This window comes from Pseudophryne corroboree, chromosome 6 (assembly GCF_028390025.1).
Source record: "Pseudophryne corroboree isolate aPseCor3 chromosome 6, aPseCor3.hap2, whole genome shotgun sequence".
NCBI lineage: Eukaryota > Metazoa > Chordata > Amphibia > Anura > Myobatrachidae > Pseudophryne > Pseudophryne corroboree.
This window is the reverse complement of record NC_086449.1, coordinates 439,552,072-439,570,244: the sequence shown is the minus strand read 5'-3', so window position 1 is coordinate 439,570,244 and position 18,173 is coordinate 439,552,072. Positions and strand designations below refer to the sequence as shown.

The 18,173-nt window shown below is 49.7% G+C and overlaps 1 protein-coding gene across 1 annotated transcript in view; it reads right to left on the bottom strand.

Annotated features, from left to right (window-relative positions):
- Window positions 1–18,173, bottom strand: part of CPNE8 (copine 8) — a 684,333-nt gene that overhangs the window by 454,670 nt on the left and 211,490 nt on the right. The window contains exon 2 of the mRNA XM_063927097.1: window positions 3,843–3,883. Within this exon, the coding sequence (XP_063783167.1) occupies window positions 3,843–3,883 (41 nt within the window). The remainder of the gene's footprint in view (window positions 1–3,842; window positions 3,884–18,173) is intronic.

The following is an 18,173-nucleotide window of genomic DNA, read 5'->3' as shown; positions in this document are numbered from 1 at the left end:
TATCCGCGATAAAATAGTTTTAAAATATGGAAATCACAAGAATATGTTTACATAATGAATCCTTTAAAGAAGTGTGATAAATTAATAACATACATACACATGAAATAAATAGGCAATATGGGGCCTAATTCTGAGTTGATCGCAGCAGCAAATTTGTTAGCAGTTGGGCAACCATGTGCACTGCAGGGGGGGCAGATATAACGTGCAGAGAGAGTTAGATTTGGGTGGGGTGTATTCAAACTGAAATCTAAATTGCAGTGTAAAAATAAAACAGCCAGTATTTACCCTGCACAGAAACAAAATAACCCACCCAAATCTAACTCTCTCTGCAAATGTTATATCTGCCCCCCTCCCCCCCCTGCAGTGCACATGGTTTTGGGCCAATTGCTAACAAACTTGCAGCTGCGATCAACTCAGAATTACCCCCATGGTACAATGCTGTTTTGCAGCCTTTAGCAACCAGAGAAAAGCTTTTTGTCAGCGTTATAATCAGGTGAAAAAAACGTAGCATGTGACTGGCTGCTGTTTATAACAGAGCATCACATTTTGCACAATATAATGAAAAAACCAACACATAATATATTTTTTCATTTGATAATAAGGCTCATTTGCACAAAGTAACAAGGGAACATTGCAAAATGCATGGTTAAGGATTACATATAAAAATAGTTGCCCACCATAGAGATACTAATGATAACATGATTTAGGATTGCATTAAAGTGGCACTGTAAACACTAGCGCTTTTCCAGCTCAATCGCTCCTTTGCTGACACATGCTGAATGGGGTATGCTTACCCATTGTCACACAGGAGCAATTAAGCTGTGAAGATGCCACAAACAACACTTTAGTATCTCATTCCAGTATGATGGGGAGCAGTTTCAGTGCTATGAACACTAGTGCTAATCTATCTGGAATCGTATCATTCAAGGCACCAATTTGAACCCACGATTAACGGGAGTTCAACATTTAAGTCTTAATTACTGCTCTGTACAAGGATGCTTCAAATGAGACAAATTAATTATTTAAAAAAATCCTGACTGGCGTGTTAGTAACAATTTTACTATAAACACTGCAAAAATTCCTACTGCATAAAAGACAGCATCAGAAAAATAAGCTGGCAGTGATGATCCTCAGCGGAACATCAAGCATAAATGCACAGTAATGACAAGTTATGTACCAATTGTTCTCCCATTATATTTACTAAATTATATCTGAAAGACAGGATGTCTCATCATAGTAAATAAAGGGTAACTGGACAAATGTAGCTGGCATGCAAGCCCACAAATTGTGTAGCCCAGATAAGCAAATAAGCATATGAAATAAATATGACCTCTGATTCTGTAATATGAATAATAACCAATAATGCAACATAATACAGGAGTAAAGAAAAGCAAAGCTGAAACAATTCTGCTATCATGGCCATACACTGAGATATGTCACAGTGTATGGTCCCAATATCTGCTTTCTTTTCCCTGGGGAATAAATACAGTGCTGCCAACCAATTATTGGATCTATCAGACATGCTGGACAATTTTGCATATACAACAGATCGATAATTACTGACCAATGCACTGTTCGGTTATCAGCGGTCAGGTGATCATTGGCTAATCATGCTGTAAATTGGACAGTGAATGTCCAGCAATACTGTTTCATTGACAAGTCTAAAGGCTCATACACACTAGAAGATTTTTTCCATAGATTTGAGTGTTAACGACGGCTGTGAATGTTCAAATCATTCAGATTGTACAAACTGATCTAGTGTGTACTCAGCAACAATGAACGATACGTGCACCCGTGATCGTTTGAAGAAGGTTGTCAGTCATCCATGCAAGCGGCGCAATCCCCTCAATCCCAGCAGTTCAACACCAGCCAGATCGTTAATCATTCAGATCGTTTGTAAAAAAAAAAAAAAAAGCTCAGTGTGTACACTTAATATCGTTTGTCAGGGACTCGAGGGAAATAGCACATCTTCCAAATTGTTCATCTTTCAAGTCTTCTAGTGTGTACGGGCCTTAAGACATAAGTGGTATTCAACTGTACACAGTACAAAAAATACAATGGCAATAATTCAGTGTGTAAATAATATGTTTCAGTTTTCTGCCTTTCACTTAAGCAGGTCCATAGGATTGTGCATGGTATGTAGCGTAACATTCAATGTGCGGCCCTTCAACTGTTGTTGAACTACACATCCTAGCATACCCTGCCACAGTTTTAGCATGCCCTAATTTTAAACCTGTGGCAGGCAAGCTGGGATGTGTAGTTCCACAGCAGCTGGAGGGCAGCATGTTGAATACCGCCTCTATATAAAAATAAGTACCAGAAATATTATTATTCTGATACAAGTAAAAGGAGTTTGCCACCCACACGTGACTTTAATGTGCAGTCCTGGCTTGTAAATAGCACTCTTGCAAATTTTCAAAGAATTATGGTGGTCCTTTAGGAATCAGGCCCAAAGCACTCTGTAAAGGCCCAGTATAGGCCATCTAAAGCATAGCAAGGATACTGTACATATCTACTGTCCACCCTAGGAAGACTGTCTTGAAACCTAGAAGAGTGTCTATGTGTGGGTAGCAGAGTGGATTCGGGGTGGGGGGGGGTACTTCCATTATATTGCTTGGAGTGCTCCTGGAAATTGAGCTAGAATATTAACTTATAAAACATGTCACATACAACAGAATAATGACTTAACCATACAGCACTCAAATGCTGTAGTTGGCACTAGGCTTTTTCCCATGCAAAGTTCTGTACCCATACTTAGCTCACTCATGAAATACATAGCAACATCATTATCACAAGACATCCACAATACCTTCTAATCTAAAAAAGAACTGTAATTGTGTGCACATTAGGGGAAAGATTTGGGGGTTTATTTACTAAACAATGTTGTAAAACTAAGCGCTTCCGATCATGTTTATGCCGAAATTCAAAAGGGCAATGTTTATACTACAGAATACTAGTCATGTTTTGCCAGTGAAATCTTTGGCCCTTTTAAATTTTGGGCATAAACACGATTAGAAGCACTCAGTTTTAGAACACCAAGCTTGGTAAATAAACCTACAGAATTGGACTATACAACTAGGAGAACAAAGATTATTTCATGAAACAGACTTAGAGGAATTTTGGGCAACGTTACCATAGCCAATTAAAAAACGTCCGGTCCAAGGATTTTCCAAGTAGGGTGACGATGTATGAAACTCTCTAAAGCGGACTAGTGGATCAATTGCCCATAACAGCCAATCAGCTTCCAGCTATCACTTTACAGAATGTACTTGATAAATGATAGAAGCTGCTTAGTTGCTATGGGAAACTTCTCCCCTTAGAAGGTTTGATACTACTCCCACAAAGTATTGACTTCTGGCCACACAGAGAAAGTTGTATATAGGATAAAGTCTTATATAAGTGGGTGTGTTGGGCAGTTATGAAAACTGTCCTATATATAACTGGGCAGTACAAATGTTGTGTCTATAGTAACATATTGGATGGTTTCTTTGTTTTATAAGCAATATTAGAACAATCTGAATCATTTACATATTGGGTGCACCAGTTGTTAAGACAGAACTATAAAAAAATAAACGATAAATAGCTCAATCTATCCAGCATTCCACACAATTATTCACAGTTTTGTAATAACATAATCAAGACTTGAAATTAAACTAAAGATCAGGAAATGCTCATGAACAGCAATATGTCTATATATGATATTTATATAGCACCAAATGTGCTCCAAATCTATATTATACAAATGTGTGCACTAATTACAATCATGTCTGCTTCAAACGCCAAATGCAAATTACAGTATGTGTTGCCGGGACAGAAGTATACAGAAAATAGTTACTACTTACATGGATCTGATTTGGAAAATGTGTCTCTGTCCAAAAGATTCCTGTTTGAAAAGAAAGAATATTTTCTATTAATGAGCTAAAACATAACAAATAATTAACATGAATCCTGCCAACGTGCACAAAAAAAATCCAAAATGTTTCAGTTTTCAGCAATCTAATTTAGATTCACAATACCCAGGGCCGGTTTGGGGGGGGGACAGAGCCGGTTTCCCCGAGGCCCAAATACACTGGGGGCCACCACACAAAGTCAGTCTGACCCTGCAATTGGCGAGAGCAGGTGCCAGCAGCATCTATTCCCGGAAGTGGGCTGCGGACACGATATGTTCTGCATGCACTGACTGCATACAGCACAGAGCGGCTCCCTAGTCCCCTCACCAGCATCACGTGACACATCTTATATGGGGACTCAAGAGCCGCTGCTCTGCCCTGTATGCATTATGAGGCAGAGCCTCATCTGTCATACTACAGTGAATATAGCACATTTTTCCACAGATCAATGTTATAATATACACAGATCAGTGTCAAAATCTGCTAGTTTCACTAGAGTATGAAGTTTCTGCACTCTGCTGCACATAGAGAGAAAGAGGCAGCGAGAGCTGTGCCTCCCTCTGGCAAATAGAAACTGTGAGGGGCTGGGGGCAAGGCCGCACCTCAGGAAGTATCAACTGCTGTGAAAAGTACCAGGTTGAGGCAGCTCTGACATGTGTGCTTTGCCATGGGCTCAAGGCACGGCCCCTCAGTGATGCCGCTGTAGTGGTCACCTCCTCCGGTACTAGTAACTATTCCTAGTTCCTGGCCCCCGAATTTGCACCCCCCCCCCCCCCCCCAGACCATTTCCACTCAAAGCTCTCAACTTCCTACGATTTGTGGCTAGATTAGGGGGTACTGCTTGGTTTCAATTGCTGGGTGCCTCCCTAGCCACTGACCTCACCGCACGTCACTGGGAAGCAGTGATAATGTATTTACTTTCAAACATGGCTTCTTTATTTTAATTCAATGTTTGTTGAAAAAAGAATGACAAAGTAAATTTTTTATAGGAGATTAGCAGTGTCACATGGTATAACTTGTTGAGGACTAGACTGTTGTTAAATTAGGTCTAACTAAAAGGATGCTCTATGCAAGCACCCTGCAGTGTGGAGCTTCCCAGAGCATCCAGGCAGTTCTCCACAAATCTTCTGCCTTCTGTAACTGACATACCCCCAGGGCACACAGCTGCAGCACCAAGTCTGTCACATGACTGTTTCATGGCTTTCACTGCATAGCATGTCAAATGGTCCAATACAAATGTCCTTAACACTGTATTTTTTTTTTCTTCTGCGCACATTAAGTGCTATGCAGGAGAGGCTTCAAAGATCACATAAACATTGCAATCTTTTTCAATGGTCTTCATGAACACATAAAAAGCAGTCAGTATGTACAGAATGGAATACATATTGTATCCCGGCTGTCGGCATCTTGACATTGAAGATCCTGACATTGGAGGGGTAAGTATTCCCCCCCTCCCCCTCTATCCTAACTCTGTACCCCCGCGTGTGGCGCCTATGGCTATCCATCCGGGGGTGGCTGCTCTGGCTAACCGAGTAAGGGGGGGGGGGGGGGGGGGGGGGGTTGGGGGCGGGGGACAGCTAGGGCTGAAAAACACCTAGTGCCTAACCTAAACCCCCACCCAGATACTTAACCTCGGGCTGTCAGTGAAGCGGCGCCAGTCTCCTGAGTGGTGTCGGGAATTCACATGACCGCCGGCATTCCCCTAAACGCTTCCCGCACTGAATGTATCTATATTATCTTTGCGGGACAGCTTCTCCATTATCATGCTCTCCTAGTTATAGTATTTACTTCTGAGTATCTGGTTTCTCCCGGAGAGCAGATTTTATATATAGGCAAGTATGCGCTATGGTCACACTTAGGGCCTTTTGTACGTAAAGCAAAAAAGCAAGCAACTGGGCAAACCACGTGCACTGCAGGTGGTGCAGACGTAACATGTGCAGAGATAGTTAGATTTGGGTGGGGTGTGTTCAAACTGAAATCTAAATTGCAGTATAAAAATAAAGTTGTCTAACATTTGTGGGCTGCATGCAAAGCAGCCAGTGTTTAGCCTGCACAGAAAAAAAATATATTAATGTATTTGTTCTCCCTGCATGGCAAACTGGTTTGTTCCAGGCACAAATTTACTTGCTTTTTTGCTTTAATTATAAACATGAAACAGGCCCTTAGGGCACTAAAATTCTCATGATGAGAGGATTTACAAAATATGATTGTGATATTGTTGTGCAGATTCAAAACTTTAACACGCAAAGGCCCATAATATTCAGATAGCATTTAAAAAATATAATATTGTGAAGCTACCTGCGGTAGCTCCTGCCTTTAAGGAGGAGGGGGGCTGCCACAGGCCTGGTCCAAGGGAAGGGAGAGAGCCGCTGCTGCTGCTGCCGCCAGCTGTGTCACGTGTCCGTACACACACAGTCAAGCGGCTTCTAAGGACTGTATCAGCTGCAGTCCATAGAAGCCGGGGTTTGCACATGCACAGTCAAGTCGCCACTTGATGTGCATGTGTCGATCACTACCAGGCGATCGCAGACGGGTCTGGCAATCCCGGAGGGAGGAGATACCTCCCAATGGGACTGCCTGTACTGGGGTTGACTGGCAGGTAGGACTTCTAATAGAAGTCATCACTGTGCAGTCACAGACTTCAACTGGCTCACTCCGTGTAGTGGTGGATTTTACTGGGTGCAGCCCATAGGTAAAACCCACCACTGGAAGCTATTAAGTTGTAACGTTTAAAAAAAAGGGACATTTCCATTACAAAAATTAAATATTTTTTTTTTAAAAACAGATAAAGATGAAAATCTTTAAAAGCTGGAACTTTCCCTGGAAATCAGGCAAACCTATGCATCTTTAACATGCTTGTTCAAAAAATAAAAGCCGCTAAATAAACTGTACCGTATAAAATGCAATTACTTTTATTAACCCATGTAAAATCAGTACTTAATTATACAAATAACTGGCATAGATATAGCTGTCTTTAATAGTAGACATGGACAGTATTATTTTGAAAGGATCACAATTTCATGATGGAACATCATTTTAGTACCTTATCAATATTTTGGAATAAATAAGAATTCAAAATTATTCAGTATTTCATTCACACCCTCTACTTTTTTTTATCCTTTTTTTTTACATTTCATATATTTATTTTCTGCTATCTGCTTAACACTTAAGACTGCATAAGATACATACAGCAAATAAATAGTCCTTTTTGTTGCATTTTTCTTATTGTCTGACAAGGCATATGTCAAAATGGTAATATGATTATAGAGAACAGTCTTATTTAAAAGATTTTGTTAATGAACGTCAAAAACATTGATCGCTGGGTTCCATCACTGATATGTGGTTAGTCTGTATTTACTTCGCTTGATCAAACTTTTCCAGTGTTTTATCTGGACATATTGAGTTCTGAGAGTCTAATTAAATATAATTGAATCCACATACATCAAAATACAAATTCATCAAAATTAACAAATGATGTGTGTCCCCGGTTATGTATACTTGTTTACTTTAGGGTATTATTATTATTATTATTATTATTATTATTATTATTATTAGAATTATTAGTATTTTTATCATCATCATCATCATTATTAAAGCACCACTGGGGTTCCATAGCGATGTTCTTCGAATAGAAGATACAAATGATGTAATATAAACTGGATAGCAATAGACAGACTCACAACTATACATACAGTATATACATAATTATAACACAGATTACATAATTACATAGAGACCACAAAAGAAGAAATGGCCTTGCTCTCAAGAGGTTACATTCTACAGGGCTATGGATGGTCAGTCATACAGAAGCAGTGGAAAACAATTGGGGAATTGAAAGACTGGTGATTTTAGGAAAAGGGATAGTAGGCCTCTAATAAGAGATGAGTTTTAAAAGCATTTTTGAAGTCTGGGAGGCTGTATGAGTGTCTCAAAGTGGGATGACATTCCAGAGTTTGGGAGACAGGTGTGAAAGTACTGTAGGTGATCAGGGAGGAGGAGAGGCAATAGTCATTTCCAGGGCTTAGACAGTGGGAATCGGCATGTGTGGAAATGAGGAATAAGAGTGGATGTGTAGGGATGAAAACATGTTGAATCTCTCTGCACATGTTATGTCTAGAATAAAGGCGGGGAGACAGGAGAACAGTAGGCCAGTGAGGAGTAGGTTACAGTAATTTAGGCAAGAGATGACGTTTTGCTTGTATTGTGTGCTATGAAGATTTCCAGGTCTAGATATGTAATTAATTCTCTCACAATTGGCACATAAGCAGAGAAATTAATTACATATCTGGACCTGGAAATCTTCATAGCAAACAATACAATACATACAAGAACTCACTGGCAATAATACACTGTCAAGTACCAGTAACCATCACAACAACTGGTTAAAAAACATACCTGGAGGCCAATTTCCGAGGCTGAAACATAACTGTATGAGAATGAGACCTATCTCCAACAAAGCCAGGAGATGAAAAATAAATTTACCCAAAGAGGTTACAAAGAGGAATCTTTACAAGCATAAATAGAAAAAATAGCACTACTGGATAGAAAATACTTGATACAGTACAAAAGAAAAAATTAACAAAGATCAAACTGTTACTTTTAGAACACAATTTAACAGTCGGCATTATATACTTGAACCAATCCTAGCAAAACATTGGCATATTTTGCACTTGGACAAACAACTGCAACAAGATATAGGAGACCGTCCAAGAGTTATCTACAAAAAAGCACAGAATCTGAGGCAAGAACTTGTACAGAGCTACATCCCAATAAAAAATAAAAAGAAAAAACTCTGGAGAGAAAGACATTTTCACTGTCTAAATTGTCTACCATGTAGAACAACAAAAAGAACAAGTACACAACTAATCACGGAGTTCCACTCAAACATTACAAGTAAAGAATACAAAATCAAAGAGAAAATAACGTGTGAAACAGAAGGGATCATATACTGTGAGAGGGCAGCGGGTTGGGGGGACGGGGGAAGTCACTGGCCTCCGTTCCCCCCGGTCAGCGGCGGCGTTGCGGCGGGTCCTCAGCACGGAGGGGCTTGCATCCGGTGGGATTCAAGCCCCTCCAATCGCGGCGCGAGGAGGCGAGGATGGCGCCGGGCGGGAGCCAATCAGGGCTCGCGCCCGGTCAGCCAATCAGAGCATGCCGCGACGAGCCAATCAAGGCTCGCCGCGTCATAGCGCCGCCCCCTCCCAGCGTCTTATAACAGACGCGGCGGAGCGGGAGCGGCCAGTCGGCGCCGGGGACGGAGCAGAGAAGAGCTCCAGAAGAAAGAGAAGAAAGAAGGCGGCGGTCCAGGAGAAGAGGCGGCGGCGACGGCGACGGGAGCGGCCGAGAAACAGAAGACAGAAGAGGCCCCAGCAGGGAGAGACTGTCAACGGCCGGGAAGAAGACGTTGGGACGACCGCGGAAGAGGAGCCCACCGGAAGTCCCGGAGGAGAGTGCCGCTGTGTGTGGGAGGCAAAAGAGCTAACGAAGCTCCCCACCGCGGCCTCTCCCTACGGCCCGGTAAGCGGCCTCGTGCCGAGTCTCGCACTTCCTCCTAGACCACCGGGTGATCGGGCGCTAGGCCCGTGGGCATAGTCAGGCCCTCTCGGCCTGTGGGCAGATAGTCGGGCCCTTCCGGCCCGTGGGCAACCTGGTCGGCGCGTCTGGGCCTGGGAGGCCGCGCGTAGTCGGGGCTCCACCCGGCCCGCGGCCTGTAAGGCCAGACCCGACCATTTCCTCCTGCGGGGTTTTGGGCGTTAGGCCCGAACCCCTGCCAGTCACCCAGTCAGGCGGGCATTAGGCCCGGGGGCATAACGGGCCATAGGCCTGCGGAGCATAAGGGGACAGTAGGTCCTAGAGTACCTAGCCAGAGGGAGGGTAGGGAATCATAAGGTGACCCAGGGCATTAGATTCGGGTCATCCAACGGTACCAACTAAGGAGAGGGGGAGACCATCGGGGTGTTCTCAAATCAAGCGGAGCCCCGTTCCTTGCACACCTCGGCGAGTGAGCTGTGCGGCCGCTCGGGCGGGGTACATTGTAGGCGGGGCACGGAGGGTCGGCTGACCCTCACGCCTTGTGTATACTCCCAGGGTGGGGAAGAGCCGTGGAGAGTTGGTCACCACTAGAGCGAGGTAGCAGAACCTGCGTCGGACCGGATGGTAAGGTACTCTCCATTTATATTGTACTCGCATTGAACTTGTGTTTGCTTGACCTGTTGTAGCGATTAGGTGAAGTAGCCGTCCCGGTAAATTGTTGCAGTTCATAGTAGTTAGGCTCAGTTTGTTGTTAGCCGTTGTTTAGTTGTAGGGAGGCTGCTGTCATCCTTTTCCCCAGGAGCGGAGTGGCGCATCAAGCAAGTTGACAAGAGTACCAGTGTGAGTATTATTTGTGAGTGTGTGTCCTTGTCTGTGTTGAGCACCGGTCGCGGGATCCCGCTATGCCTAGCGGGCTCGCTCCCACCTCGGTGCGCAAGTGCCAAATAGGTGACGATTTGGGTAGCTGAGGCCCACGGGCCGATGATGACATTCACCTAATCGGTGAACGTCGCAGCCACCCCCGGTGTGCCACTTATTCCCCAGAAGGGAGAAGTGGCCCGCAGTGAGAATATTTCTTGTCCCCTTTTAGCCGGCGAGTTCTGGGCGGAGGCTCCGAAGAGGCGTCCTCTGAAATCAACGCTGAGCGGGCGGAGTGTGCGGCGCAGACGGAGGTAAGCAGTGATCCACTTACACGGCCGCAGGCTTCATACCACTTCGGCATCCTTACATTTTGCGTAGTCGGCAGGATCCTTAGAGAAGATGGATCGGGAAGTGGACAAGCCGGAGGACGACGGTAACGAGTCCCCCGAGGAGGCGAAGGACGCGCCCAACGATCCGCCTCGGGACAGGTTACCCATCGGGGCGGCCCTCAACCACCTTGACAAGTTCGACGGGCAGAATATGCCCTTGACGGAGTGGATCGAGCAGTTGGAAACCACGATCGACCTCTACCAGATTCCGAGACGGGTACAGGTGAATTTGGCATTGAAGGTCCTGACTGGCGACGCCCGGAAGACCGTGAGAGTACGCCCCGAGCGGCTTCGTAAAAGCCTGGCTGACGTCTTCACCATCCTGAAGGGCGTGTATGGGGAGAAGGCCACCACCACCACGCTGAAGAAGCGTGTGTTCGCACGGGTTCAAAGGGAAGATGAGACGATTTCCCAGTTCACGAACGCGATCCAGGAATACATGAGTTAGATCCAGACGAGGGAAGATGAGGAGTTGATGACAGGGGACCCGGATTCCACCTTGAGAGGTATTTTAATTGGTGGACTGAGGAGCAGGTCCCTGCGGAACTACCTCCAGGATAAGGTCGATGGGGATGGCGAGCTCACCTTCTTCGAAGTGTTAGAGATGGCACTGAAGAAAGAAGAAAATGCGGAGCTTAGTTCCAGCGCCGTGTCCGCACCACCCACTCAACCGATAGATAGGGTCCGGGCGCCGGAGGTTAGTCCCTTGGAGGGATGCATCAAGGAGCTAACCACCACGCTCCTTCTCGTCCAAGACGAAGTGTCCCAGTTAAGGCAGAGGGTGGAACGGGCCGAAAGCCGTGACGCCGACCCCGAAAGGAGGGGTTGGGACGACGAGGATCGGGCCAAGGAAAAGAACCCTCGGAGGAAAAAGGAGACGGAGACCGCTGGACGTCGGGGAGGGGAGGTGCGCCTGAGGGGACCCCGTGAGTTGGTGTGTTGGGAATGTGAGGAGCCTGGACATTTCGCTCGGGATTGTCCGGGGCGCCGCTCCGGACGGGAGGGGCGTAGGAGACCTTTAAACTAAGGTCCCTCGCGGTAACGGGACAATCCGCGGGGGAAGGCGGCGCCCAAGTAGACGTCGTCGACTCATCGGACTTGTTCGGTGAGTGTCCCACGGTAGTGGCAAAGTTAGGAGGGAGGGATCAACGTTGCCTTTTGGATACCGGATCGCAAGTGTCCACCATGTCCGAGAAACGGTTTAGGGAAGACTATGCCCATCTCACGACCACCAGTGTCGGGAATTGGGTAACCCTAGTGGCCGCGAACAACCTTCCCATTCCCGTAACAGGGGTCGTGTGGATTGAGGTGGAGGTGTATGGGCAGTCCCTTGGAAAAAAGGGGTTCGTAGTGGTGAGTGGCGAGGAGTTTCACCATGGGCCGGTGATTCTTGGGATGAACATCCTACGGAGTCTAGATCGAGTACTCGTACACGATAAGGGCCCCCAGTACTGGAAGTATCTGGGTGTGCAGAAGCCGGTGCAGCAAGCTTTCCAGAGAGTCGTCCAGCGGAACGAAGAGACCGCCTCTGTGGAAACCTTGCGCCCCCTCGGCCTGATCAAGACGCGACATAACCAAAGGGTGAGGATCCCAGCGAGACAGGAGGTGGTCCTGGAAGTACCCGTCCGTGCGCAGCAGCGGCTAGAAGGAAGGGAGGTTGTGATAGAACCTTGTTGGTTCAGGCAAGTGGAGGCCGGGTTGCTGCTGGCCAGAACCGTAGCGGTCGTACGGAATGGCACCGTACCCCTACGGGTGTGCAACCTGGGAAACTCACCAATTAAGATTCCGGGCAGGTCGGTGCTGGCCCATCTAGAGGCTATCCCCGAGGGTGGTATTGAACCCGGCCCTAGGGTTACCTTAAAGCCGGACGCATGCGAGCCTTGGACGTTGGCCGTCGCCCTTGAGGAAAAACAGGAACCCACCGCGGAGTGGAACGGGGACGTGATCCTGAACCAGATGGATGTAGCACTGGAGGGCCTTAGTACAGCAGAGGTGGACCGGGTAAAGCAAATGTTGTGGGCACGACAGAAGTCGTTCTCTCGCAGCGAGGAAGATTTTGGTCACACGACCGAGATAGAGCATGAGATCAACACCGGTGACAGTCTGCCCGCTCGGGAGCGCTATCGGCAGATTCCCCCGAAGCTGTACCAGGAGGTCAAGACCATGATCCAACAAATGTTAGCCAACGGCGTTATCAGGGAAAGTAAGAGCCCATGGGCTGCCCCCATTGTGCTGGTAAAGAAGAAAGACGGGACAATCCGATTCTGCGTGGACTACCGGAGACGCTTATCCGTTACCCCGCATTGAAGAGTCACTGGCGGCTCTAGGGAAGTCGCGCTTCTTCTCCACGCTGGATCTGGCCAGTGGGTACTGGCAGGTGCCCGTCGCGGAGAAGGATCAGGCGAAGACGGCATTCGTTACGCCCATGGGGCTTTTTGATTTCTGTCGAATGCCCTTCGGACTCTCCAACGCACCGGCCACGTTCCAGCGCCTAATGGAGCGCTGTCTCGGGGACTTGAACTTCGAAGCAATCCTCATCTATTTGGACGACATTATAGTGTTCGCCCCCACCCTGGAGGAACACTTGCATAGGTTGGAACAAGTGCTCCAAGATTGGAACAATACGGCCTCAAATTGAAACCACGGAAGTGCCACCTCTTGAAGTCCAGCTTGGAATACCTGGGCCATGTAGTCTCAGAGGAAGGGGTGCGGCCCACCCCCGACAAAATTGCCGCAGTCCAGGAATGGAGGACCCCGGGCAACGTGACGGAGTTGAGGGCATTTCTGGGATTGGTAGGCTACTATCGGCGGTTCATTCGAGACTTTGCCAAGATTGCAGGCCCCCTGCATGGACTGTTGCGAGGTGTTGCCACAGATGTGCGGAATCGGGCAGTGGCGTGGGACCAAGCGCAGGAGGTTGCCTTCACGGGGCTTAAACAAGCCCTCACCCAGGCCCCCGTGCTGGCTTATGCTGACTTTGACAAGCCATTCATATTGTACACCGACGGGAGCCACCAAGGCCTAGGGGCTGTACTCTCCCAGCTGCAGGAGGGCCAGGAGCGAGTTATCGCATATGGGAGTCGGAGTCTCCGGGAGTCGGAGCGGAACCCTGACAACTACAGCTCGTTCATGCTGGAGTTGCTGGCAGTCGTCTGGGCGGTCACCGAGAAGTTTGCAGAGTACCTGACCGCCACCGACTTCGAAGTGGTCACGGATAACAACCCCCTGTCGCACCTGCATACAGCTAAGTTGGGCGCCCTGGAGCAGCGTTGGGTAGCACGCTTGGCCAAGTTCTCCTTTAAGATCCGATACCGGCCGGGTAAGGCGAATACCAATGCAGACGCCCTGTCCCGCTACCCAGTAGGGCTACCTACGGGGCCCACGGACGAAGAGAGAGAGGGTCAGGAGATCCCTGACCTTACCAGGATGACCCCCAGCCCGACCGGGCCCAAGGCAACACGCGGGATTCTACTACAGAAGGCCTTGCCGGACTGGGCTGCAGCACAACGGCAAGACCAGGAGGTGCGGTGTGTGCGAGGGTGGAAGGAGCGGGACTACTGGCCGTCCTCCGTGGAGAGGCTGCAGCTTAGCCCGTGGGGCAAGAGGCTGGTACGTCAGTGGGAACGATTGGCCGTACGAGGAGGGGTATTGTGCCGCCAGGCTTATCTCGAGCACGAGCTCCGGAAGGTGTGGCAGGTTGTTCTCCCCAGAGAGTTGGCCCGTGGTCTGGTGACAGAGGCCCACGAAGAAGGCGCCCATTTTGGTACAGAGAAGACCCTGCAATGGGTCCGCCGGCAGTATTTCTTCCCGGGTTTACAGACCCTGGTGGAAAGCGTGTGTCAGACATGTAGGAGGTGTGCTGTTACCAAAAGTGGCGAACAACGGGCACCAGTGCAGACCATTCGGACCACCAGACCCCTGGAGCTCCTCATGGTGGACTATGTCTTGATAGGGGAGTCGGTGCGTGGGTACCAGTATGCCATCGTGATGACCGACCACTTCACCAAATTTACAGTGGTTGTCCCTACTATGGACCAGACTGCCGACACGGCGGCTAAGGCCATTGTTGAGCATTTTATCCGAAGGTACGGCGGCCCGGAGCGCCTCCATTCGGATCAAGGTGCATGCTTCCGTGGTCTGGTGACAGAGGCCCACGAAGAAGGCGCCCATTTTGGTACAGAGAAGACCCTGCAATGGGTCCGCCGGCAGTATTTCTTCCCGGGTTTACAGACCCTGGTGGAAAGCGTGTGTCAGACATGTAGGAGGTGTGCTGTTACCAAAAGTGGCGAACAACGGGCACCAGTGCAGACCATTCGGACCACCAGACCCCTGGAGCTCCTCATGGTGGACTATGTCTTGATAGGGGAGTCGGTGCATGGGTACCAGTATGCCATCGTGATGACCGACCACTTCACCAAATTTACAGTGGTTGTCCCTACTATGGACCAGACTGCCGACACGGCGGCTAAGGCCATTGTTGAGCATTTTATCCGAAGGTACGGCTGCCCGGAGCGCCTCCATTCGGATCAAGGTGCATGCTTCCAAGGTCGGGTGATGGAGCGGCTGTGTCGCACCTATGGCATGAATAAATCAAGGACCACCCCGTACCACCCCCAGGGGAATGGAGCCTGCGAGCGATTCAACCGGACGTTGCTACAAATGCTGAGGGTCCTGGAGGCTCACAAGAAGCGGCGCTGGCCCGACTTTGTCCCGGAGTTGGTGTGGGTATACAACAACAGAGTACACCGGACCACGGGGTTCTCGCCGTATTTTCTGCTGTTCGGCCGACCAGAGAAAGACCTGCAGGACCTCGATCTGTCCCTACCGGCGGAGGAGGAAGAGTGGACGCACAGTGGGTGGATTGAGGAGCAGAAACGCCGACTGACGTTCGCCCAGGAGGTGGCAGCGGGGAACATCGGGTCCAACCTGCACCCTAGTCCCGGGAGGTCGCTAGGAGGACCATTCGCGGAGGGACAAAGAGTGTTAGTCCGAGAGAAACGTCCTGGAAACAAATTGAGCGAACGATGGGAGGTGATGCCATATATCGTGCAGCGGCGAGTGTCTCCTGACAACCCCGTTTACGAAGTAAAGGCGGAAGACGGGAGTGGGCGTGCCCGCACTTTACATAGGAACATGCTGCGTCCCTGCCTATTTGAGGACCTGCTCCCCATGGAGACAGTCCCAGGGGCTACTCCGGGATCGGAGGAGGATGATTGGTGGGTTCCGCCGCCTGAAGGGGCCCCGGACCCTCCGCCATCGGGAGAGTCAGCCGAGAGTGGTGAACTGGTGACTTCTGTGCCAGAGGTTTCCGTCCCCACCTCAGCAACCCTGCCCAGGCGTTCAACTCGAACTACACTTGGGGTGCCGTCCCCCCGCTTCGCGGACCCAAACTTCGAGTGGGCCGCAGCTCGCATCTTTGTAGGGTCTACAAAGGAAACAGGGGGGAGAAATGTGAGAGGGCAGCGGGTTGGGGGGACGGGGGAAGTCACTGGCCTCCGTTCCCCCCCGGTCAGCGGCGGCGTTGCGGCGGGTCATAAGCACGGAGGGGCTTGCATCCGGTGGGATTCAAGCCCCTCCAATCGCGGCGCGAGGAGGCGAGGATGGCGCCGGGCGGGAGCCAATCAGGGCTCGCGCCCGGTCAGCCAATCAGAGCATGCCGCGACGAGCCAATCAAGGCTCGCCGCATCATAGCGCCGCCCCCTCCCAGCGTCTTATAACAGACGCGGCGGAGCGGGAGCGGCCAGTCGGCGCCGGGGACGGAGCAGAGAAGAGCTCCAGAAGAAACAGAAGAGACAGAAGAAAGAGAAGAAAGAAGGCGGCGGTCCAGGAGAAGAGGCGACGGCGACGGGAGCGGCCGAGAAACAGAAGACAGAAGAGGCCCCAGCAGGGAGAGACTGTCGACGGCCGGGAAGAAGACGTTGGGACGACCGCGGAAGAGGAGCCCACCGGAAGTCCCGGAGGAGAGTGCCGCTGTGTGTGGGAGGCAAAAGAGCTAACGAAGCTCCCCACCGCGGCCTCTCCCTACGGCCCGGTAAGCTGCCTCGTGCCGAGTCTCGCACTTCCTCCTAGACCACCGGGTGATCGGGCGCTAGGCCCGTGGGCATAGTCAGGCCCTCTCGGCCTGTGGGCAGATAGTCGGGCCCTTCCGGCCCGTGGGCAACCTGGTCGGCGCGTCTGGGCCTGGGAGGCCGCGCGTAGTCGGGGCTCCACCCGGCCTGCGGCCTGTAAGGCCAGACCCGACCATTTCCTCCTGCGGGGTTTTGGGCGTTAGGCCCGAACCCCTGCCAGTCACCCAGTCAGGCGGGCATTAGGCCCGGGGGCATAACGGGCCATAGGCCTGCGGAGCATAAGGGGACAGTAGGTCCTAGAGTACCTAGCCAGAGGGAGGGTAGGGAATCATAAGGTGACCCAGGGCATTAGATTCGGGTCATCCAACGGTACCAACTAAGGAGAGGGGGAGACCATCGGGGTGTTCTCAAATCAAGCGGAGCCCCGTTCCTTGCACACCTCGGCGAGTGAGCTGTGCGGCCGCTCGGGCGGGGTACATTGTAGGCGGGGCACGGAGGGTCGGCTGACCCTCACGCCTTGTGTATACTCCCAGGGTGGGGAAGAGCCGTGGAGAGTTGGTCACCACTAGAGCGAGGTAGCAGAACCTGCGTCGGACCGGATGGTAAGGTACTCTCCATTTATATTGTACTCGCATTGAACTTGTGTTTGCTTGACCTGTTGTAGCGATTAGGTGAAGTAGCCGTCCCGGTAAATTGTTGCAGTTCATAGTAGTTAGGCTCAGTTTGTTGTTAGCCGTTGTTTAGTTGTAGGGAGGCTGCTGTCATCCTTTTCCCCAGGAGCGGAGTGGCGCATCAAGCAAGTTGACAAGAGTACCAGTGTGAGTATTATTTGTGAGTGTGTGTCCTTGTCTGTGTTGAGCACCGGTCGCGGGATCCCGCTAGGCCTAGCGGGCTCGCTCCCACCTCGGTGCGCAAGTGCCAAATAGGTGACGATTTGGGTAGCTGAGGCCCACGGGCCGATGATGACATTCACCTAATCGGTGAACGTCGCAGCCACCCCGGTGTGCCACTTATTCCCCAGAAGGGAGAAGTGGGCCCGCAGTGAGAATATTTCTTGTCCCCTTTTAGCCGGCGAGTTCTGGGCGGAGGCTCCGAAGAGGCGTCCTCTGAAATCAACGCTGAGCGGGCGGAGTGTGCGGCGCAGACGGAGGTAAGCAGTGATCCACTTACACGGCCGCAGGCTTCATACCACTTCGGCATCCTTACATACTGTACCTACTGGAATGCTCATGTGGCCTCCAGTATGTAGGGAAATCTTAAAGAAAACTTAAAACCAGAATTGCGGAGCACATTTTTAACATTAAAAGGACTCTTGACCCACAGCCTTTCCAAACACTTTTTTGCAGCCCATAACAAAAACCCAGCAGAATTAAAATTCATAGGTATTCAAAAAATAAAAAGAATAATTGGAGAGGTGGTGATTTCTGCAAAGA